A 24241-nucleotide genomic window follows, 5' to 3' on the forward strand; every position below is an offset into this window, starting at 1 on the left:
CAATGCCTCTTTCCCAGTGCCTTCCCTAACACTGGGCATTGTCATTTTAAAAATCCCTACCAATTTAATAGATCCCAAACGTACCTCATTACTATTTCTGCCTATATGTTCTTGCCTAGGGCAGACTCAGGTGCCAAATTATAGAGAACTTGGAACGTAGAAATGCTGGTACAGGCTGGGGTGACAGAAGAGAGGAAGAAATACGCGAAAGGATGTCCCAGAGAAAGAACCATCCAGAAAAAGGGGGGCCAGTATCACATATTTTGGGGCATCCAAATGGTTCCAGTTTGCTTTAGGTTTTAAGCATTTCATAAGAAGCCCCCTCACGACCTTGCTCTTCAGAAGCCACCAGTCAGAAAGTGAGCTGCTGCCCCTCTACATCTTCTAGACCTTCTGTCCCTTCCCAGGCCAGCTCCCCCTAGGTTCTGCATGTGGGTGCTGACCTGTAGCTGAAGGTCCAGCCCCAAGAGTGGGAGCCTTGAGGTAAGGAGGCTAATGTGGTCTCCCTTCCTCCCAAAGGCAGCTGAACTAGTTCACACCTCTCAGCATGCAGAGAAAAAGAACCAGAATCTCCAGGCAAAGGAAGCACTAGAAATGAGCAGAGCGGTCTTGCCCATGCCACACAAACAGGAGAGAGGGTGCAAGGAGGAGTATTTACTCCCAAGAGCTAGATTTTCATGTTGATCTTCAGCATCTTCTCTGGAACCAGAGAACAGCATGTTTTTCATTACCTCTCTGATTTCTACTGAATCTTTCCTAATGATTACAAAATAACCAAGTCTTAATATGAGAAGTTTTCAACATACACAGAAAAAGTACAGAATAAAATAAGGAACCCATACACTTAGCCTCAATAAGACCAATCCATGGCCAATTCTGATTCAGGTACATCCCCACGTACTCACCCCCTCATATTATATTCTAAAGCAAGTCCTAGACATACTTTTTTTTTTTTTTTTAGACATACTATTTTGTCATCCCTAAATAACTTCACTACCATCACCTAAAATAGTAACAATAATTTCTTTATATCATCAAATACCCAGCATTCCAATTTCTGAAATGTCAGAATTTTAAGTAATCTTTGGTTTATATTATGATTCAAATAAGGTCCTTACATTATGATTGGCTGTTATGCCTTTCAAGTCTCCTTTAATTTATAGATTTCTCTCCATTTCTTTTTTTCCCCTTGCAATTTATTTCTTGAAAAAAATCAAAAAAATTTTTTTTTGTTCTATAGAATTTTCTTTTTATAGTCTGCATTTTGCTGACAGCATCGCTACGGTTTTGGCAATTTTGAAAACTCACGTCTTTAGATGCTGTCCTTCTTACTGCCACTCGTTCTTGAACATTCCTTTGAGAGCAAATCTTTGCTGTCTAAGTCCCGTGGTCTGTGGACTCCTGTAGGGCAGCGGCATCTCTCGTTCGGTTTTGGTCACTGCCGTCACTTACACTCACCACCTGGACAGCAAGCACACCTGGTTTGTTGGATGAATCGAACGCCTGAAAGAACTATGTTCTTTTCATTATGTTTCTGCCCTGTACACCCTTGAACTCAGCTTGCAGCCCTGCATTTTGCACTATATGTATTTTTTTTCCCCACGTGTGTTAGTGTCTAAGGACAGGATAGACCTCATGCTGGTTTTAAAAACACAGACATTTTCTCCACTGTTCTGTAAGGGTGCTCTGCACAGATCAAGTTTCTGAGTTACCGACCATAGTTCAAAGGCTGACTGACTTTTCATCCTCTATGGTTCTGGCATGTACATTGGTGCTTTTATTCTCCTGACTAATATTTTATTATTATTATTTTTTAGCAAGTTTTTTTTAACATCTTTATTGGAGTATAATTGCTTTACAATGGTTTGTTAGTTTCTGCTGTATAAGAATCAGCTATACATATACATATGTCCCCATATCTCTTCCCTCTTGCATCTCCCTCCCTCCCACCCTACCTATCTCACCCCTCTAGGTGGTCACAGAGCACCGAGCCGATCTCCTGTGCTCTGCGGCTGCTTCTCACTAGCTACCTATTTTACATTTGATAGTGTATATATATGTCCATGCCACTCTCTCACTTTCTGACTAATATTTTAAAAGGTACCTAGTTGTTAACTGAAGAGAAGGAAGGCTTCCCAGACTTCTCCTTGGATATTGAGAAGATATTTATTTTAATTCCAGAATAAGGATTTCCTTTAGAGCTCCTGCCCCCTCCCACCCACACCTCCATAGGTCCCCTGGGGGTGGAAGTGGAGGTGGTACAAAGTTCTGTACAGGAGAACCTTAACATTCTATAAGTGCTTGCTTGATTGCGGAACGAAAGAAGAGCCGTAGCAAGGAAGTCTCCATCCCTCTCGTTAAATCAAACTGGAGCACATGCTTATTTAATATAGTCAAGTATAAGAAAAATTCTCCCTCAATTTTTTTGCAGACTAGATTAAGTTTTCACCTAGGGCACATAAAAGAGTAAAAAAAATTAATATTGATCACCTAGGAGGTTATTAGTAGATCATAGTTTTGTGTCTCCAGACTCAGTGAATTTTGGGATGCAATTAACATAATTCCTAATGCTTACTGAGTTCAAGCAACGTAATGGAGTACGCAATGAAAATCAAGTCTCCCTTCCACCTAACTCTCTGGTCTCTTTCCCTAGAGGCAGCTGCTTACTCTGGTTTCTTACTGTGTGCCAGGTCCTGTGAGCTTACTAATTATTACCAGTTTCTGTTACTATTGCATAAATAGTGTGACCCTATAAAGCAAGTGGACTTGTTGTCCTCATCTTCAGATGAAGTAAATGAGACTCGGTGTGTATCGGTGATTAGCCTAAGGCCACACGTTTAGATGAGTGGCAGAGCCAATGCTCAGAGCAAGCCAGCATGGGATCCCACACCCATTGTTCTTAACCATTAACTCACCCTATCTAGAAATACAAAAATACGACCTACTGATATCCTCAAACAGTAAAGTTTCATTTGTCAAATTGTTTTGGCCAGTTTGATGGTTTGACTTTCTTTCAAGATATTAAAACTCTACAGCTTACAAGGTTTGTATAAAAAAGAAAAAGACATGGTCCCCATTTTATAGGTAAGGAAATTAGGAAGAGAGACAATAGATAAAGCAAGGCGTGGGATGGGGAAGCAAAAGATGAAGAGCTTTGGCAGAAATTTTCAACTTTTCTGTGTGTGAGTGTGTGTGCTTATGGGTGAGTGTATGTGTACAGTAATGAAACCATAGACCCCTTTGACACTCTGGTAAGACTAGGGACGCCTTCTCAGCATAATGCTTTAAAATGCATAAAATAGGTACAATTCCAGAGGAGACCAACTGCATTGATATACGGTTATCAAAAACTTTAGAAAATAAGTGTGTGGCACAGTGACATATAAGCTTCCTTTCCAACGCATTAAATAAGATCTGGTGGCAGGTGTAACCCTAAGGAAATTTAGAAGTACTGATGAGTGTAAATGATATTTTGAGATATTGCAACAATTGTAATGTGATATGAAAATATCTGTGATTTATCTTGGTGACAAAGTCACAGACAGTGCAAGTGCTACTGTGGTTTGCTGCCTCCTTTTTTTTTTTTTTTTTGTCTTATTCAAGTTCATGGACCTCTTGAATTCTAGCCTAACACTCCAGGTTCAGACTCTCTCCCCTGTAAGAGGACATGAGCAAAGGTTAGAGGGTAATACTTAACCTTCCATCCTGCACCTGCTATTAGTACTATACTTCAATTCCACATTTTTCTTGTCCAGATGATGCTCTGTTGAGACACTGTAAACAGTAGATTTATTTAAACTACACTCCTCTAAAATATTTTTAATTTGAAAAAGTAATAAATGCACATGGTTAAAAGAATCAAACATAAAACAGTATGTACTGAAAAATATGTCCCCTTTCCCAGAATCCCTCCTATATCATTCAGAGCTCTTGGTCGCCAGCAACAGAAACTGACGGCAGAAAAGGAGTTTATGGAGTAGCTCACAGAATCCACTGAAGGCTGGGGAGACAGGTTCAGTCAGGAACCAAGGGACAAGTGAGGTGAGGCACAGCCAGAAGAGCCCCAGGGACAGCTCTGCTGGGACTGCTGCTGCTGCTGGGCAACTTCCCTGTCCCTGGATGCCCCTGGTCTAACCCGCAGCTGTAGTGAAGGTTTGCTAATGCTGCTGTGCCTTTGGGTCCTTCTTTATTTATTTTTTATTTTATTTTATTTTTTTTGGGTCCTTCTTTTAATGAGCTTGTAACAATAGGTCATGCTTAGGGTATTATTCTGGTTATTTCTATTTTACAGATGAGAAAACTGAGGCCTAGGGAAATTAAGTAATTTGCCTGAGGTCACATGGTGGGTATTACCACCGACTGAAATCAGAACCAAGGTCAGCCTGACTCCAGAACCTGAACCTGTGCTCTTGATCTCCACCTGCTACTCCTTCGTGCTATTCCTGCCACCCATGGCCTACAGATCCTGCAGCCCCTTTCACCTTTACTTCAACATTAAATTGAGTGGTTTGAGCCCCCATCCTTTGTAATAACAGGGTCTGAGTCCCTCCCCATCTCAAGAACCATCTTTTTCTTACCTCCTGGGGGCAAATGGACACTTGTTTCTCATCCACTCCTGAGTCAGTTCCTAGCTCTGCCCTTGCCCTCAGTTCACTGTGTGGGAGGCTCTTCCCTGGGACAGATACCTCCTTTTCCTTGCATTCTCCAAAGAAATATTAATACTGTGTGTACAGCAGTGTTGTTACAGAGGTGGGGTGGTGGCAGAGAGTGGATGCAATGTGATTTTTTTTTTTTTACAGTGAAGGATGAATTCCAATTTCAGAGACGTTAAAAATGAAAAAAAAAAAGTTTTATCTTAGAATCAATGAAACATAAGAATTGATTTGACTAAAAGTTGGATAAGAAATGGATCAGAGATTGTTCTACTTCTTTTCAATGTAGAAAGAAACCCATTTCCTTGATTGGGAGATCACTAGTCTAGGTTAATCTCTCCAGAATTATTTTATCAGAACTATTCCAAGTTTTGGACAGAAAGACATCTCTTCATCCTGCCAAAAATTATTTCGTAGGAGTTCAACTTGTAGGATCACAAAACTAGAGACTGTCGTTTAACTAAAGCGTCCTCTGAAGAGTTCAAACTTTCCAAATACATTGCGATGTTGATACTCTCCATATGCTCTGGAATTTTCAGTCTATAACCTTAATGTTTGATTTTTTTTGAAGGGTGGTTTTTATTTAAAATGAAAGTAATTGCACTAAAGAACACTGTGGAGGAATTTATTGTGCTCAAAGCCCTGTTCCAGGGGTTGACTGGGGAGACCGAGTGAGGTGCCCAGTTCAGGACAATAACATAGTGACATTCATACAGTGACATTAGAGTTTGAAACCCGGTCGCAGCTTCCACCTAAACTGTACTTTTCTTTGCACCAAATACTGGCAGTATTTGTCTTCTCATGCTGCCTTTGGTTTTCTCTTAAGTGCGTTCCAAAATTTCCAACGCTTTCTCTAAAATCCGTACTATCTTCAATCACATGTTTCTTGCTTGGAGATTTAAGCAGAGCCTTGTTTGTTCTTTGCAATTGTATTCACTACCCAGGAAACAAGCCAACTTCTTTCTGATGGACGGAGGGAAATATGCCAACTTAACCGTGTTTACAATTGCTTTTTGCCATCACATCATAGATTCTTAGGAAATAAGAAAAAATGCTATCTGGGTACTCTTGGCTTTTTGTTACAGCCTTTGCATTCCTCTTATTTGTAGTAATTGTGATCTTGTTATTCCTCTGTTAGCTGGTGGCTGTGATCACTTGTCGTGTAGTGTTTCTCTTTGACCTTCAACGTACGGTCGTCAGGGGAGAGGACTCTGCTGGCTGACGGCACCCTCTCCTCCTTTGCTTAGTTACAACAAAGGCAGATTTACGACTTTGGTTGAAATGCATAGATTCATAAGAAGGAAAACAGATGATACTTTTAGTATTTAGATGAAGAAGGAAAACAATCTTGAATAAAAGATGAATATTGATTTTTAAAAATTTGTTTACCCAGAATTGCAAGATTGTGCATAATGTGATTTCAGATTTGTTAACCATGTGCTGATGGAAACTGGCCACAAAGAACACACTTATTTTGGATTTTAAAGTTTAAATAAAATGAACTTCTTAAAATTTATGTTGAAACAATAATGATACAACCCTTACTGGTTGGTTGACTTCCTAAAATTCTTACAGGATCCCAAATTTATGACAGCATGACTATTCATGCCGGCACCGGAAATTCAGGTCACGTTAATGATGAGGTGGAGGATGGTTTTCCTAAAGCTATTGAGATGCATCATCTTTTTTAGTAATTCTTTCTTTATAGAGAGAGGCTACTGTAATAAATTTACTTTATACTTTCTTTTTTAAAAAATATTTTACTTATTTATTTGGCTGTGCCGGGTCTTAGTTGCGGCACACGGGATCTTCGTTGCGGCACGCGGGATCTTGTAGTTGTGGCATGCATGTGGGATCTAGTTCCCTGACCAGGGATCGAACCCAGGCCCCCTGCATTGGGAGTGCAGAGTTTTAGCCACTGGACCACCAGGGAAGCCCCTACTTTACACTTTCTTAGTCACGATCATCCTCAGGTGTGCCTCTCTGATGTTCACCCATTCAATTCAACCAACATTTACTGAGTGCCTATATTCCAGGCACCACCCGGCACACACAAAGAGATGCATAGTTCCTGACCTCAAGAAGTTGGCAGTCTAGCAGAGAGACAGACACATAAAAAAATCATTAGAATACAGTGCAGTTAGACTGGGGTTGCATTTGGGGTGTTTCAGAAATTCTTGAGTCACACATTTCAAACAGACTCTTGGGTCACTTCCACAGATGGCTCATTTCCACCATTATGTTTTGATCCATCCTCCATTTGATCCTGGATTTTTCGTTTACCTTATTTTGCTCTTGTTTCTTCTTTGATTAGACAATCTCCTTAAATACAGCACAAGCATTAAAAGTCATACCGAAAATCTGTACGTGCAGACATGGAAATGGCCCTACACCGATAAGTGAAAAATATGATGTGCCTTAGTAGGCTCAGGCTCAATCCCATTTGTGAAAATATATTTTTAAATATATATATATAAAAATATGTAAAAATATAAATATATCCAACTGGATATTGGATATATGTATTATATATATAAATATATATCCAATATACTTATATATAATTTGAACATATTTGGAAGAATATATGCCCATCTGTTAGCAATGGCTACTTTGGGGAAATGGGTTGGGGAAGGGAGAGACTTCAACTTCTTGTTTCATAGAATTCTGCTCTGATTTTTTTTTAACTTAAAAAATTTCTTTAAATATTTTGAAAAAATAAAAATCCTAGTTAGCTCTTTGTTATGAGGAACAATAAGCCCAAACTAAATGAAACTAGATGTCCTCTTTGGAAACCTTAATCCACCCTTCCCACCTTAATCTCTCCCAACCCCCTGCATAAATCTTTCCATGAAGCCAGGCTCCCCTAACACACTGGGCATATTCATTGATGTCTTAAGTCAACATGTATTTGTTGACTGCTTACTACAGGCACTGGGAATCCATCAGAGAAAAAAACAGCTTCAAGCAAGTGGTACATCCCCTCACCTCCCTCTGCTTTGGTCCATGTCTTTTCCTGTCTTCTCTATGGGCTCTTCAAGACCCCCTCCTCCAGGAAGCCTTCCTTTCCTTATCCCTCCTCTGAATCTTACAGTATTTAGTCTATATAAGTCTTTTGAAGAGTCATAACGGCTAGACGAAAGGTTCTAAGAGAACAGTAATTCGATGACTTAACATTTTTGTACTTTCAGCCTTCATTTGTTAATTATATATTGAGTGACTACAGTAAGGATAGAGTAGGGAAGCTGGCACAGATCACATCCACCTGAAGTGGAGAGGAGCTACATGAAACATGTAATGATGAAGATAACCCCTCCACGAATAGTGTGATGAATAGTATGAAAGAGAAGTAGAGAGCATCAGGAGGATATATACCAGGGAAATAGATGCTGGACTGAGGGCAGGGTTAGGAAGGGCTTCCCTGGGGAAGTCAGATTTAATTAGCTGGGATGTGAAGGAAGAACTGAAGTGCTCAGAGGGAGGGGCCCAGGTGGGAAGCATCATGGTGCACAGGAAGTGAAAGATGGCAGGGGTAGCTGTAACCTAGAGAGAGAGAGGTGTAGGGTTAGCAGAGGAGGCTGGAGGGGTAGGTGAGGATCAGATCACACATGGCCTTGTACGTCACCTTAACCAATTTGGGCTTCATTCTATGAGCGAGGGGAGCCACTGAATTCTTTTAATTAGAGGATGGACAAGGGCACAGTTACCTTTTGGAAAGGTCCCACTGGCTAATGAGAGGGAATGGATTAGAGAGAGAGCCTGGGTGTTTCCAGCACTCCCCAGCCAGTATGGACTCAACTCTTTGTGGACTGATTGTTAGTATAGTGAATGCTTTTCCATCAGGTTAACATTTCCCTCTACGTCTCGATCTCTCACCATCCATCTGGCACTTTTTCCTAAGGCCTCTTCCCTACCAGTCTTCAAATAACTCTAGAATTTTCCTCTTTTAAGAAAAGGGAAAAAAACGTAAACATGCACTTCACAAGAGAAGCTACCCCAACTGCCAATACATGTGTTGAAAGGCAATCAACTCCATTTGTGTAATCAGTGAACTACAATTATAAAGCACTGCACCACTTACCAGAATGACCAAAATTAGTGACAATACTTAGTACTGTCAAGGCCAATACCTACTGTTGTCAGGGGCTTTGATCCTCTGCTGGTAAGAGTGTCACTTCGTTCTTGTTCTGTGGAGAACTGGCAGTATTTCCTAAAAATGAGCAACATATCTTTACCCTCTGACCCAGCAATTGCACCACAAGATACATACGAAGAAATTCATGGCAGTATGATTCCTATGAGCCCCAAATTAAAAACAAAACGTTAACATGGATAAGTAAATTGTGGTATAGTCATACACTGGAATACTATAGAGCATTGGGAAGAAATGAACCACAGCTACGCCAAGAGCATGACATACAGCAAAAAGAAGGCAGGCATAAAAGCATAGGTACTGTGAGTCTAATTGCACGAAGGTTTCAGTTTAACTGATGCAATTAGAAACCAGGAGAGTGGTTACCTTTGGATAACCATTACCCCTAAGGAGGGGGAGAGACTGGGAAGGGGCACCAGCATGGGTCTATCTGGGGTGTTCATTGTGTTCTAGTTCTTGACCTGGTGACGATTCAAAGAGTGTGGTGGCCACTTTCACAGATCACCGAGCTGTATGCTTAGGATGTGTGCGCTCTTTTTCAGGTATATCGTATTTTAATTAAAAAAAAAAAAAAAGGAAAAGAAAACTTCAGATTACATCGCAAAGGAATGAAAAAGAAAGCTCTAGGTCCCCAGAGCTAGAGCTCTGCTTTGAGTCTGTGGCAATGAAAACCTGAGGCTTGAACTTAGTCAGTTTTGTTGTTGTTGTCTCTGAGCTCTTCTGATGTCATGTCCTTCTCCACAGCCCTCCCTCCGGGGCAGTCCCGCTGGGGGATGGTATCCAACAGGACCCTCAGTGCTAGGCTGTGGTGAATTCTTCTTTTGAAGGAAACTTAAAAAAAAACAACAACAACTTGGTTTAAGGTCTTGTCTAACTTGTTTCTCTTTATGCCTCTTGGTTACTTATCTCACTCACTCCTCCAGGCTCCTGAGCATTTTCTTCCTTTTTCCAATCCTATGCACTGGGCGATGCTCTCTCTTGTGCGTCTTTGAGTTGTTTTTAATTGTTGAGAGAAATATGCTTTAGTTTTGCAACTCAAAATATCATTAATACAAATATATTTCACAGAATTCTACCTTTGCCACACCGACTTAACTTTGTGCTGTTAGGTGATCAAAGATTTTTCGCACCTGATGCTATATCCCCATCATTCATCTGAACAGTGCTACGCTAGTATCTCTAACGTTTCTGAGTGGAGTTGTGTAACCGTAGGGCAAGTCACCTTAAGCTTTCTGATCTCAATTTTCTCGTCTATAATGAAGACAGTAACAGTCCTCTCCTCTTACAGTTGTTGTGAGATTTGAATGCGGTAAGACATGCAGGATGTATAAAATAAATACATTTGATAATAAAATAGTTGCCCAATAATGGCAACTATTGGCATAAAATAGTTGCTCAATAAATGGGAGTTGTTTGAAGTACTAAGGGCAGGAAGTACTGGTGATCTGTCCCTGCAGACCTCAAGGATTAAACAGAGAGACATGCTATTTAGAGGGGTTGATCTGTCGAGACCAACTGGTGAGAATTCTGCCTGGTCCTATTGAAAAAGTAGTCATTTCTCTAAAACTGCAGAGTCAGCCCCAAGGAGAGCTCAGCTTGATTTAGTGGCAGGCATAAGTAAAACAGGTAAGGCTACCAAAATGTTTGGTTTCTTTTAAACTTAGGTGAGTATACGGCTGACAAGGACTGGGGAGCGAAAAGAGTACTCCATGTCTTAGAGAATCTTGTAAAATGCTTTAACAAATATATAAGAATCATATATAATTGGCACACGCTTTGTTTGAATGCAAACACTGCTGTTAAAGTGGTGCTTAAAAACAGTTTGTTGGCCTTCTCTTCGTACAGGAGAAACATTTCTCTCGTTTACACTACTCTCTTGCTTAGCAAACCCTTATTTATCCTATAATGCAAGTGTAATCAGCCCAACATGTCCAAATGCCCACAGATTCTGAATTAGTGGTGTCTGAATTAATGGAATTTTAGGCTGTGTCTCGTGGAGACAAGCGTTTGAAAACTACCCACTCCAACAGTTTCGAGAACACTCTATGAAAATGACCCCTTCCCTCCTCTTTCCCCGCGTCTTCCTGCTTTGCGTGTTTCAGTTCTGGCTTTCAAAGGAGACAGAGGGAAAAAAAAGACTCAAAAGTATTCTTGGGACACGTGAACAGTTATTTATTGAGAAGCCACAGTTTTCCACACTTTCCTAACTGTAGGCTTTATATAAGGCAAAAGCAAGATGGATCCACTACTTTACACAGAAAGAAAGAGCTCTGCAGAGGACCCCAGGGTCACGCAGTTACAGATCAAAATGCAATGTACATGACAGATATAAAAAACAGTGTGAAACAAAATAATTTAAATTATGGTTACAATCTACTGAAGGAAATATCCATGTCTTATTATAAACACATTTATAGTCTAGGGTCATAATTTAAATATTCAGGTCTTTTTTTTTTTTTTTACATACACGGTTATCGAAACATAAAAGCAAAACATAACATTTAATAGGATGAACTTTGATAGAAGACAGTCACTCTGAACTGTGCTGGATGTTATGATAGGATCGCCCTTGCCGTGGCAACTAGGAGGATCAATCCATTGGTATGTAGCCATCCTTTTTTGGGTAACTATCTGGATAAATGAAAGGATGGGTTAACAAGGACACCAAGGGTTCATTTTTCAGTTTTAGGGGAACAGAAAGAACTGAAAGTTGGTTATTGGAGACTTGCCTTCTGTTTTTCAAAAAACAAAGCAGATCTACGTGTCTTAGTTAAATTCATTTATTGTACTCCTTTAAGCAACCGGCATCCACATATGGGAAACAAAGAAAGGACCTGGCGCACTCGCCCTCACATCCATTTACCGTCGACGCGCACACAGCACACTGATGAAGGATCACTGAACTCTGCTGATAACAGGGTACACCTAGCAACTGAGCTATGTATTCTCCATAAATGGTATTTAAAGAATGGTGCTCCATATTGCTTGTAAACAGATAGACATGGATTCAGGAAATCGTAGAGTCGAAGGTCGTTTGCTAATCTTGGTACCACGTAGCTAAAATGGCAGTTGTACCATCAGTACACATCTCATGGCATGGTAGTTGACAGAAAATTCCATAATGGGGTTAACTAACAGACTAAGGACATGCATTGATTACAAGACTCTGGCCTAGTGGACTCGAGGCCCAAGCGTTCTAATCGTCCTCTTCGTCTTCCTCATCGCTGTCCTTCATGCTGATCCCCTGCAGACCCCCGCCCTCGCTCACGGACGCTGTGGCCTCCTCCACAGTGAGACGGTTCCGGATGGTTTCGTAGGTCTTGCTGTTTAAGGTTGAGTCCAGGACTCCTTGCAGTCGGAAATCTCTATAGGTTTTCTAAGGAGGGAAAAGATGCAGTGATGAGGGAGATCTCATCTCCATGAAGGGAGGGACAGGGCACAAGGCAAGTATGGGGGTGAGAACACTGACCTCAGCTAAGTGTCACACTTCATGCACTGGCACGTGAAAAGCCACCATGCTCAGATTTCACTTGTACTGAAAACTGAGATTTGTTGAATGACAGAAAATGAGAAATGGTGACAGGATAAACTGTATTAGATGAGACAAAGCAAAGAACATAAGCTTGTGTTTATTCAGTTCTGTAAAGGGAAATGTTCCATAATTGTTTTGGTTCTTTTTTTTTTTTTGGTCTGGTTCTTTCTCTTAGGTTTGTATCACATCATATGATAGACAGTGTGAGGGGCTATAACACGTAAATAATGGATCAAATGATTACGGTATTTTACGATTTCTGCTGCAGTCTGGTCCTTAGTATTTGTGAGGCTTGTAACTGCGTATCCCTCAGTCTCATTCACAAGACAGACATATGCATGTCGGTATACGAAACCGATCACGGGCAGCAACAATTAGGGGGAAGATGGAGCGTTAATGCCTCATCAGTATGTTGCGGGCATGTGACATTTCTCGTCTCCTTAGGAAAGAAGTGTATCTATTCTGTTCACAACTTCATGGTCTCAGGGAAGAAATTTGGCTCTATTTCAAGAACAATGGTTTGGTATTGCTGAACCACAAGTTCTTTCTTTGTTCCTTCAGGCGATTTCTCTTGGATTTCCTTAGGTATCCCAGGGACTGTTTTTCTAGGAATCCCTTCGCGTTAATGGAACATGACCAGAAGCATCTGCCTGTTGTCTACTTCACAAAACATTTTTTTGAAAAAGGTCCCTCTCTAACTACAACGCTCCTCATCACGCTGCATATCATTTCAGCTACTGATTCTGCTGTTTGTTTCTCCTCTTGATATGGGAAACTTGCTAAGGGGTCAAAAGAAGGAACGGTAACATACTTCAACGCCACTTGCATTAGGATTTCTGGTTTTTGGAGTCCATCTGACGCAGTCCTAGTGTCAATCACCATGTCAACCACTCCTGAAGGTCCCATGTGGTAATGACTGCAGAGTTAACTACTGAATGCTGTTCAGCTCAGTGAAGTCCAGTAATAAAAGATTATGGATGGGATGACCACGTGTTCCCTTTGCCAGTTTATATCTATGGTCCCAGTATGATTATGTGTGGCAGCTTCTTTCTTTCTTCAAAGTCATCTGGTTTCGACACTAAATTCAAAGCTCATCCTAACTATGGACCGAGCTGCAAGGCTAGGTAGCTAGCGGAACTGTGTCTGTACCTGGAGGGGGAAGGGTAGGAGGCTGAGTAAAATGCTAGGTCTGGTGGAGACCAGATATCCAGATGATTTACTTGATTTTTCTGTACTTTTCAATCACTTAGAATTGATTGCCAGAATATGATGGGAAAAAGGCAGAACTCACTTGAATATTCCCCTCTCTAGTCAAATTCCAGAGCTGTGAGTTTCCCAGCCAGACTCTGAATGTCTAAGGGCAGGGACCACACAGAGTCATTTTTTTTTAAATACTTCATCTTGTAGTATACAAGTAGGGGCTCAACTAATACTTGTCCAAGGTTGGATGAATAAATGCTTGCTGGATAATGAATGAATGGATGAATAAACCAAGTGATGCAGAGGCAGGGAAAAAGGCAATTATCATTAGAAGTTTGCCTCGGAGAAGGAGGCCCCTGGGTAACGTACTTAGGGAAGAGGTGGTGAATTCTGCTTCATCCCTCTGTGCTGTGGCTCTAGTTAAGCTGGGCCCACTTTTGGCAAAAGTGAAGGAGTTCCTTCGGCAGGGACGTTTCTCTGTCCCTTGCCTGTGGTTCGTGTTTGTGTTGTTTTTGGCAGAGGCTAAGAAGAAACCTCCTCTCTGACTTATATTTTTTTCTTAATAAAATACTGCTAATTCTAACAGTCTCAACAAAAATCTGAAAATCAGTAATGGGAAGATATCCTAACACACTAAAATGCATGTCTTCTTTTCATGTCTACCCAGGAAGGGTCAAACAGAAAAAATTCCCCTTAAGAGTATTTATAGCCAGAAAACGGAATGCAAGGGGTCGGGCAATGGTTAGTGAGGTTGCCTTAAGGAACTGAAATTTAAATATATGAAAATTAGGCTGGGTGCATAGTCCAAGTGCATAGATTTCTTTTTTAAGAGCTGCCGTACACTGCTGTCTGCAACCTTCCCTGGGAGGACTCTTTGTGAGATCAAATGCATATGATAATAATTCTCCTTAATTACACTCAACGGAACAGTAATTGGTTTTAAGTCAGCACTGGGGTAGAAGAGCACCTTCAATAAAATGGCGCTAATCCGAAAGAGACTAAGAAATGGGGCAGGGTTGGGGGGGGGAATAGCGGGGGGCGGGGGGGCGGGACTTTCGGCAAACTGTTAAGAAATGGAAATTCATCTCCGTTTTATCATTAAAATATTTTTAAAGAGACTGTGCTCTGAATGAGATTTTTGCATACGAATGTTTTAAAACCCTCTATGGTGAAGCATCAAATGGAAACTGAAATGATCAAAAATGTATTTACCCCCTTCTGTGATCTTATTATTTCATGTAAACCACTGTGATTTCACGCTGAAATAATTATCATTAGTCCAAGGCACACACACAAGAACAGGGGGAAAAAAAAGCTACGTTCAGGGTATGTTACCTCACCTTCGTGATCCTTTACATTTGACTGTATACACGCATTGTAAGAGAAACTACTTCAATTAACTACAAAGAACAATATTGATTTGCATCCAGATAATGACCACAGGACATATTTAGAAAGAGCCGGAGGTAAATATTTCTATGAAATTAATTGTGGCAAAATTTTATTTAATTAAACCATAAATGAAATTGGTAACGGATGCGATTAGCACAGTGGTACCCGAAAGCCAGCTTTTGAAAGTTTAATGCAAAGGGCGTGATGGCTCTTGCAGTATATTTGCATGGCAAATACATAAAGTATTTTTCCAGTCTGGATAAACGATCAAATTCCTTTTTATTAAATTTCCCTTTGATGTCTGAGTAATAAATTAACCAGGCATCCCAAAGTGATTTCACCGGTTTTTCTTGCCTGAGATACTGTTTTAGGAATCACCTTGTTTTATACACAAACTAATATTTTTTGTGTTAAGGAAGTCCTGCAGCTTGCCAATGAAATGTATTTCAGTGAGCTGTTTGCAAAGGAGAATCATTATGTTTTCTTTTACCTTTACCATCCTAATTAGTGTTTTCAACTGATAAATGTGAAGCTGTAAGTCCATCCGGTCCGTCAGCCAGGTACAGATCACGTTCATGGAGCTGCTGTACCATTGCTGAAAAAAAAGACAAAAGTTCTCCAGCCAACACATCACGGAGCATTTAAAGAACAGAGACGAAACAGGCCACGTGCGAGCACCCTGCTCTGTTCCAAGAGGAAAACAAAATGGTTAAAGAGAATTTGAGAGCACAGAGATCATGAACAGTAATTGACGCAAAAAATCACGAGGTACCAGATCAGCCGAAAAGAGATCGGTTTGGACTTTGAATCGGAAACAGAACTCTTCCACTATACACACCTCATATACAATCAATTCATAAAGACCACCGTTTGCTCTTCTGATTCTCCTTTTTGTTGGTTCATGTTACTCAGTTGAGATTTAAGTCACTGTTTGTGTCCTAACGCCATTGTCTCGGGTGTCCAAGACGATGGGGGCTTCTCCACTGAACCAATCGATGCCACGTGCTACTTACCTTTTGAAAAAATCCAGACCCTGTCTGCTTAGGACAATTCTAGGAATCAGGCTGAGAGCCTTAGGAGTTTAGGGCAAAGTTTACCTACATTTACTCTAGAGGGGCATTCGGATAAAGACAATGAAGGAGGGTTTCTCTTTAAGGGCCAAATTATACTCTGGGCAGCTCATGTGGCCTTACGTTGGCTGTGCAATCTGTTTTAATCTTAACACCAAAAAATTATGGAAGATGAGAGAAGAAAAAACATCTACAAATGAGCTCATTTCAAGCTGTTGAAATCATACTTCCCCTTAAGGGGGTTAAATTTTGCTTCTTGTCTGTGAAAAATGCTTGAAGCTGTGTCACTTTAGACTGCCACCCCTGTGGTGCACGGAGTCTCTGGTGCGGTATAATTTTGCAGTACTGCTCATATATTCATAAATCTCACTCGGAGACATATGAACAGTGTTATGAAGTGTCAGTACAAAAAAAAAAATCTAATCTTTTAAACTTCACCAGGTTTCATTACGCATTGCCGCTTATACCAAACAATTTACAAATAAAATGAAAAGGTGTGGATGGACCTATATATTTATTTATACGGCATGTATATGAACTGTGCGCAGAAAAGATGTAAAAAAAAAGTGGTTAGAGAATTGAAACGCTGCATACTCTCCTGTTAACCAACACGCACACGCACACACGCACACGCACACCAGTGGAGATTTGAAAAGCATAAATAAAAACATGTTTCTGATGGTAACTCCACCCTTTCTCACCTAAAGATCATCCAAAATCAGTTTATGCCTAACACTCACAGTTTTTCCGAAGCCTTGTTTCTGACTTAATTTCTTCAAAAAAAAAATTAATTTGGGTTTTTACTTGCAAGGTAGAACTGCCAAGTTTCACCTTGCAAGAAACGACACAGTCTCAGCCATGGCGTTCAGAAGCCCTCTTTGCAATCTTTCGTTCCTAGGCTCTTTCCTCATCAGAGCCAATTGTGGCTCTCCTTGGAGCCCAGCCGCAAACAGAGACCACACTACCCCAATCAAGGCAGCACTGCAGCCTCACAGCCAACTTCTGCTCTTTTAAAGATCACGGAGGCGAAACTGTCAGTTTCAGGAACCTTCTGTCCCTCCCCAAGGGAGCAGGAGGAGTGGGGGGGAGGGGAAGGATTTTTTTCTTGAGATCTGCAGTTCACTCCACGTAGGGAGCGTGTTTGCCGTGGTCAAGCTGCTTCAGGCATGGACAGGTTTTCCCCTCTAGGAGTGAGAACATGTCACTGAAACTTTTTTGGGGGGGGGGTTGTGATTATTTGGAGGTGTTTTTGGCACCTCCTGCCTTGGGATCCTGGAGCTCTTGATGTCATTGCATCTGGGTTTGTTAAGGGGCTAGGGACAGGAATACGACTAGGTCATGGGTGTTTCTATAGCCCTGCTTTACTCTCAGCTGGGGGACCTCTTGTGTTTACCCGAGGCCTCAAATTCCGTATTTACTGACTTATTCTGACATGAAATCTGGGGGCTCAAATAATCTGTTTTGAGAGTCATGAGCAACGCCCCCTACCCCCGACTCCTACCTCCTGGGGTTGGAAAACGACCTTCAAAGGAACCTGGGTGACCACCTGGCCAAACCTACAAGACCAGGACCCCATGATGAGTGCATCTCAGGGACACAAAAGAGGAATGTGGCACTCTGGCTTCTAGGCAGAGGTGGCATTTTGCTTTGGCTGTGACAACGGGCAAACCAGCGCTGGCTTCTATCACTGCCAGCAAGCCTTGTGCAACATGCCTTTTTTTCTTTGCTGAGAGATATGCCACCTTTCAGGGGGAAAAAATAACGAACTCCCCCCAGCCTCCATTTTATGTAAGTAATTCCCATTCTTGTAAATGGCTTTTGGCTATTAAAAAGTAAAAAGGGAAAGGTAGACTGCTATCAATACTCTTTCTCTGCTGTTGAAAGGGTAGGGCGGTAGGAAATGCATGTAGCGATGGATGGATCAGCGCATCACGCTCACAGATTCCCACCCCAGGAGAACAAGAAAGCCCTGGAACATCCATGCTTTTTCTCCTGGATCTCACATCTAGCAAAAGAAGTGTAAAAAATGTATGATGCCCCATTGGCTACACATTTCAAGAGGCAAAAGGGAGTAAGTCACGCCTTTCCAAACCTTATGCTCAGTAGATGAAATTGGAGGCACTCTTGGATGAAGCACAGCGCTAACTTGGTTTTCCAGAAAGGCGCTTAAAGGCACTTGGATGTTGGAGAAAGCGGGAGTCACTGCCTTCTAGAACTTTAAAACATTAGAGGTGAAGGGGATCTTTCACAGAGCTCCTCCTTTGTAGAGGAGGAAACAAAGGCCCAGAGAGGTGAAGTGACTTGCCCAAGGTCACACAGCTAGTGAGTCCAGAAATGGCAGTTTTCCAGGATTAGGCACTGGAGTGAAAAAGCTGATCACCTAATGACTCCTCCCTAGGAGGGCGTAATAATGCACTGGACACGAGAGCTGATCTTGTGTATCACTTCCCAACTGTACATTCGGGGGTATCACACTGATATGTGGAAATAGGCCTTAGTGGGGGGGTTTTACCCTATGGAAATTGGCAAATGCCACAAACCAGGGCATTCTCCCTTCCAGAAAGCCAGTTGTTATAACAGTCAGTTCACAGTGCTTGTTAATCAGGGTTGCTTTATTTGAGATCGATGCTAATACAGTAGATTTGTTATGATTCTTCAAAAGAGGAAATTCATCAAACATTTTAAGTTCTCCCCACTTTGTTTTGTCTCTGGTTCAGATATGCCTTTTCCAGAGACAGCCTGATACCTGGGCACTAAAATTTTGGTAAAATGCACTCTAAACCCTTAGAAATAAGAATTGTGAGCTGATGACATATACTAAGTATTTAAGTATACTCATGACTCCTTTGCTGCCTGCCCTTAATTCAGGTATATTAATGGAAACTTTCTACATAAGGTTACTCTAAGCCTAAAAAAGCCCTAGAGACATAAAATCCCCAGTACCCTGGGTACCTCTAAAGTATGTTCTCTGGGGATAATTCTGTGAAGGTGTTAGAGTTGGAAGCCAAAAGGACGCCCATCATAGCTATGGCCTGCAGGAACTTCTTGGGTAGTTAAAATCACCTGAAACTAACATGACATTGTAAATCAACTATACTTCAATAAAAAAATTTTTTTTTAATTGAATGCAAAAGAAGAGAACCTGGAAGGGTGATCTAAAACTGTGCCATTTAATTCCTTTCCTTCCCTCCCTTCCCTCCCTCGCTCCCTCCCTCCCTTTCTTGCATCATAGTTGTTGAGAGCACAGGCCTTACCTCTCTTTTGCCTAGGTTTGTGATCTTGGGCAAGTTACTTATATTCTCAGAGACTCATTTTCTCAATCAGAAAATGGGAATTAATCAGCCTTTCATAGGCTTTTTGATACTAAATGAATTAATGTTAATAAAGCTCACATCACAGTACTTGGCACATAATAAGGCCTCAATATACGTCAGCTACTACCAAGACCACCACCACCACCAGCATCGTCACAATTCTCACATCACCGTCACCACCACCATCTTCATCATCATCACCATTAACATCATCTCTCTCCTCTTTTTCTCTCTCTTTCTCAACCCAAGAAATACCACAAAACAAGGAAGAAAGCAGAGCAAGTGACCAGAGAAAGGCATGCAATGGTGGAAGAAATTATTCCTGTTGGAATATCTCTGGAATCATACGCATAAGTCTTACAGGACACACGACTAGCTCAAAGTAATTCCACTGTAAAGTTGTTTGTGTTAGATCATCACCCAAACCTAGAAAACCATCCTGGGTGCATTCCACACATTTAAAACTATACTGACCTAGATTTATATACTGGATTCAAAGGATTCAGACAAATAACGAGTGATTTTTCAAACCCTGTGTGGATAAATTACAGCTTCAGCTTGGGCTGGCTACTTATTAGCTGGATAAACTCAAGCAGGCTACTTAACTTTCTGACCCCTAGTCTTCTCTTGGGGTTAACACTTACTTCATAGGATTACTGTGAGTGTTAAAAGAGGTAATTATGTAAAGTGCCTAGCATAGTGACTGTCACATAGTAGGCACTCAATAAAATTTAGCCACTGTTGTTATTATTACTCTCAAAAACATAACAGGTATCCTTGTAATATACCGTACAGAAGAATTTTCTTGATCCATTTCTAGTAGAAATTAACTTGCCGATAATGGGGCCACACATTCTGCCCCGCAACTACACTGACTTCATGCAGAAGAATCGTTATACACAACATGTCTCTCTGTCATGGAGGGGCTCACTACAGCTAGGACTGGGGTGAGGCGGGTGAGGCAGGGTCTTGCAAGTGCAGGATCGGATGCTGCCTTTAATGAACATTTTAGTATTTTGTTCATCATGGATTTTTTTGCATTCATTTTGATTTTTTTAACATATTAAAATATGTATTTGATTACCATATTTTCTGGCTCCTCCTTAAATTTTGCAACTGAGAAGTGAATCATTCACCTCTCCCTAGTCCCCCAGCCTTGGGTTCACTGTTGCCCCTGGGAATTTTATCCTTGGGAAGTGCTGCAGGATTGTGAGACAGGATGAATACTGCACACCTCATGGGACACTATAGGGTTCCCAGAAAATGGACTTTCACTTGGATTTGGATAATCCCTCATCAGCAGGATAGAGTGTTACTCCAGTGATTGCTGCTGCCTTTATGCCTCTGTCATCACAGCCACCTAGATGAGTCTAAATTCCCTACTCCCACCCCTATCTTGATGTTAATTCAACGTCCTAAAGGGACCTTACTGTTAATGATTCATTTGTTTTTGGAGCCAGCCACATCGCATACCTGAGTGGCAATGAAAACAAGGGACAGAGGCTGAAAAGGAGACAGAACTACTCGATGTGTTTCCATACTCATTAATTACAAGGGTAACATACCCGCGTAACTTACACAACCCCCCCATCAGACAATACCATTCCATAGGACTTTATAGAGTCTCAGTTTTTAACAAAGTCCTATTTTGTACAGGATTCCTAATACACACATACATACACATTCACAAAATTAATAAAAATAGTTACCTACTCATTGAACACTGAGTCCTTACAATGTACACGCACTGTGAGGAGCATTCCACAAGCATTGTATAATTTCATCATCGAGTTGAACTCTTAAGAGTATCTATAAGGGGAGGGATGCACTGGGAGTTTGGGGTTGGCAGATGCAAACTATTACATATAGAATGGATGGACAACAAGGTCCCACTGTAGAGCACAGGGAACTATATTCAATGTCCTGGGATAAACCATAATGGAAAAGAATATAAAAAAGAATGTGTGTGTGTGTGTGTGTGTGTGTGTGTGTGTGTGTGTGTGTATAAAACTGAGTCACTGCTGTACAGCACAAATTAACACAACATTGTAAATCAACTATACTTCAATAAAAAATAAAATTAAAAAACCAAACAAACAAACAATAGAGTTTCAATATTATTAACAGCCCTGTTTTGTAGATGAGAAAAAGGGGCATAGGTAAGTTAAATAAGTAGCCTGTGGTCACACAACTAGTAAGCAGTGGGACAGGCTTCAAGTTGGTTATTTACCACTACATCTGTATGAGCTGTCACATTCAGCTCAATAATTTTAAAAAGCAGTGGCTTGTTTATATAGAAACAGCTCTAGCTTCCAGGTGCCTTTTCAGCAAAGTCATTCAGCTCTGAACGTCTCAAAGGACAAGTGTGTGGGTAGGATAATGCTCTTGGATCTGTCTCCCTCAGAGCCCAAGCTTGGCCTGGTGTTGAAAAGATTCTACTTTTTTATGAGCTTAGAAAGTCACTAGGCAGAGGGAGGGGAGTCAGGGGTTTTCCCACGGAAAACCACTCAACAGCCTTAAAGAACTAATGGATGAGAGACAATCATTGCTGACTCTTAAGGGAAGTGATTAGAAAGTTGGATGGGGATGAGAGGTGCCATTTCTTAGGTGGCATCAATGTATTTGTTTTATTAATCAGAAAATATATTTATTATATAATATGCATATTCTGTTTTACTTAGAAATACTTTAAAACTTAGAAAAGTTGTAAAAATAAAGTAGTATAAATGATACCCATATACCCTTTACCCAGATTCACCTATTGTTAACATTTTACCCCATTTGTTTATTGTTTGAAAAAATATATATATATTCCAACATATATATATATATGGTTTTTTAATTAAAACAATTTTTTTATTGGAGTATAGTTGATTTACAATGTTGTGTTAGCATCAACGTATTTTTAATTTCCCCCGTAGCCCTACCTAATCTCTTCTTACTTTCTCTTAGGTTGGTAACTCAGCAATTGCTACTAAAAGAAAATTCTCACTGTGGGTAGTTTGAGTTTTCAGTGAGAAATACAACTAGAAATATTGCCTTGGTCGCAATGAATTGAACTTTCCTAACAGAGTTTTGGAGATACAAAAGTTATGACATTGATAAAAATTTCATTTCTGAAAAATTATCCATTATAAGTTTTAACATTTTCTGTGAACAGGGAGAGTAAAATAGAACCTTGGGGAAATTCAGTTTCATGTGTAATTAAAGATGTCACCAGAAGTGCTAGAAGAGAAATTTTAGGCAGAGTCACAAATCCAATGAAAATAGTTTAGTGCAAAACTCAGTTCTTCCTGTGTTGCTTTTTTCTTTAAAGAAACATTTTATTGAAGTCTAACATGCGTACTGCAGTGTGTCACTTTTAGCAAAACACACGCACATACACACACCTTCTGAACAAGACATGCTGCCCCGTGCCTACAATGGAAGGTAATATTTAGTCCAATATAGTGAAAATGAGCTTTTAGAAAATTTGGTATTTCACCTAAGGACCAATAACTGCACCATGCACAAACACACATCTTCACACACTTTCTTTGATTAAAAACTGTGACTCAGGGACTTACCTGGTGGCGCAATGGTTGGGAGTCCACCTGCAAATGCAGGGACACAGGTTCGAGCCCTGGTCCGGGAGGATCCCACATGCCATGGAGCAACTAAGCCCATGCACCACGACTACTGAGCCTGTGCTCTAGAGCCTGTGAGCCACAACTACTGAAGCCTGCGCGCCTAGAGCCCATGCTCCGCAACAAGAGAAGCCACCACAATGAGAAGCCCGCGCACCACAACGAAGAGTAGCCCCCTCTCGCCTCAACTAGAGAAAGCTCGAGTGCAGCAACGAAGACCCAACACGGCCAAAAATAAATAAATAAATTTATAAAAAACAAAAACCTGTGACTCAGTCCAATATATCCTGAGCATGAATGATAGCTGAAATTCACAAGGACCTGAGTCTTATGGTTGGCTTATTTGCAAATATATATTTCCTTTGAAACTGGCATGTTCATGCTATATATGCCAGGGAGGCAAAGCTCTCAATGCCTGGGCAGTTCATGACTAAAGTGTAAATAGTTGAGTCTTTATTATCATCTGTAGTCTTGCTTCACAGATGAGGAAACTGAGGCTCAGAGAAGTAAAGTGTTCTAGCAGCTAGCAAGAGATGGAACCTGGACTCAAGAGGCTGAGAGGCGGTACAGCCTAGTGGCTCGGAGAATAGACTTGAATCAGGCCTGTCCTGTGTTTGAATCTTGATAAATCCCTTAACCTCCCCGTGCCTCAGTTTTCTCATCTGCTAAATGGGGATGATAATAAAAACCATTTAGGGTTGTTGTGGGGATTAAATGAGTTAATGTGTGTGGTGTGCTTACAATAGCGCCGGGCACATACTGAGTGTTACCTGTTACTATTTTAGCCCCGCTATCCTACCCTGCTTCACGAATAAGAAAGAGTATCTCCCTAAGTGCGAGCTCTTCAAGGTTGTGCAAAGCTTTCTAAGCAGCTTCCATTCTTCAAAAAAGATCTGAGCAAAAAGGTAATTTGTAACCTCTTGGTAACCAACCTGAATTTCTGGACTGAAGAAACACAGTGAAACCTGGAAGATTTTTATCTCCTCTTTGGAAAGTACCCTTTCTCCAGCTCAACACAGCCACACAGCAGAGAAATTGCCTCAGCACCTGGCCTCGACTGTCTAATGAAGAAAGGACATTTTATTTGTTGGCAAGGAGGCACAGAGGAAGATAATACTTTGACCACACCCATGTGACTAAGTCTTCATTTTGCTTTTTGTGACAAAAGTGGGTTATTATTAGTTAGGGGGAAAAAAACCCACAACCTATGTAAATGGCTGTATTGAAATACTGTAATGAAATCTTTTACATTTGAAACTTTCAATGCATATTTCTTCCTTACAATTTGGGTAATTTAAGAGC

At 40.9% G+C, this 24241-nt stretch overlaps 1 protein-coding gene and 1 long non-coding RNA gene across 9 annotated transcripts in view; both read right to left on the reverse strand.

Moving 5' to 3' along the window:
• Positions 1-1308: 1308 nt before the first annotated feature.
• On the reverse strand, positions 1309-8849 carry LOC117313756 (uncharacterized). The gene is made up of 2 exons (XR_004528313.2): positions 8787-8849; positions 1309-1461 (listed from the first exon to the last, which is right to left on the reverse strand). It is a non-coding gene; the product is annotated as an uncharacterized lncRNA (long non-coding RNA).
• Positions 8850-10961: 2112 nt separating this feature from the next.
• The window catches only part of CADPS (calcium dependent secretion activator), a 480039-nt gene continuing 466759 nt past the window's right edge, over positions 10962-24241 (reverse strand). For all 8 annotated transcript variants that reach the window (XM_073811329.1, XM_033865233.2, XM_033865230.2 and 5 more), the window contains 2 exons: positions 15420-15524; positions 10962-12181 (listed from right to left, as the gene is read on the reverse strand). In XM_073811329.1, the coding sequence (XP_073667430.1) occupies positions 12002-12181; positions 15420-15524 (285 nt within the window). In that variant the 3' untranslated portion in view covers positions 10962-12001. The remainder of the gene's footprint in view (positions 12182-15419; positions 15525-24241) is intronic.

The sequence above is a fragment of the Tursiops truncatus genome, chromosome 10 (assembly GCF_011762595.2).
Source record: "Tursiops truncatus isolate mTurTru1 chromosome 10, mTurTru1.mat.Y, whole genome shotgun sequence".
Taxonomy (NCBI): domain Eukaryota; kingdom Metazoa; phylum Chordata; class Mammalia; order Artiodactyla; family Delphinidae; genus Tursiops; species Tursiops truncatus.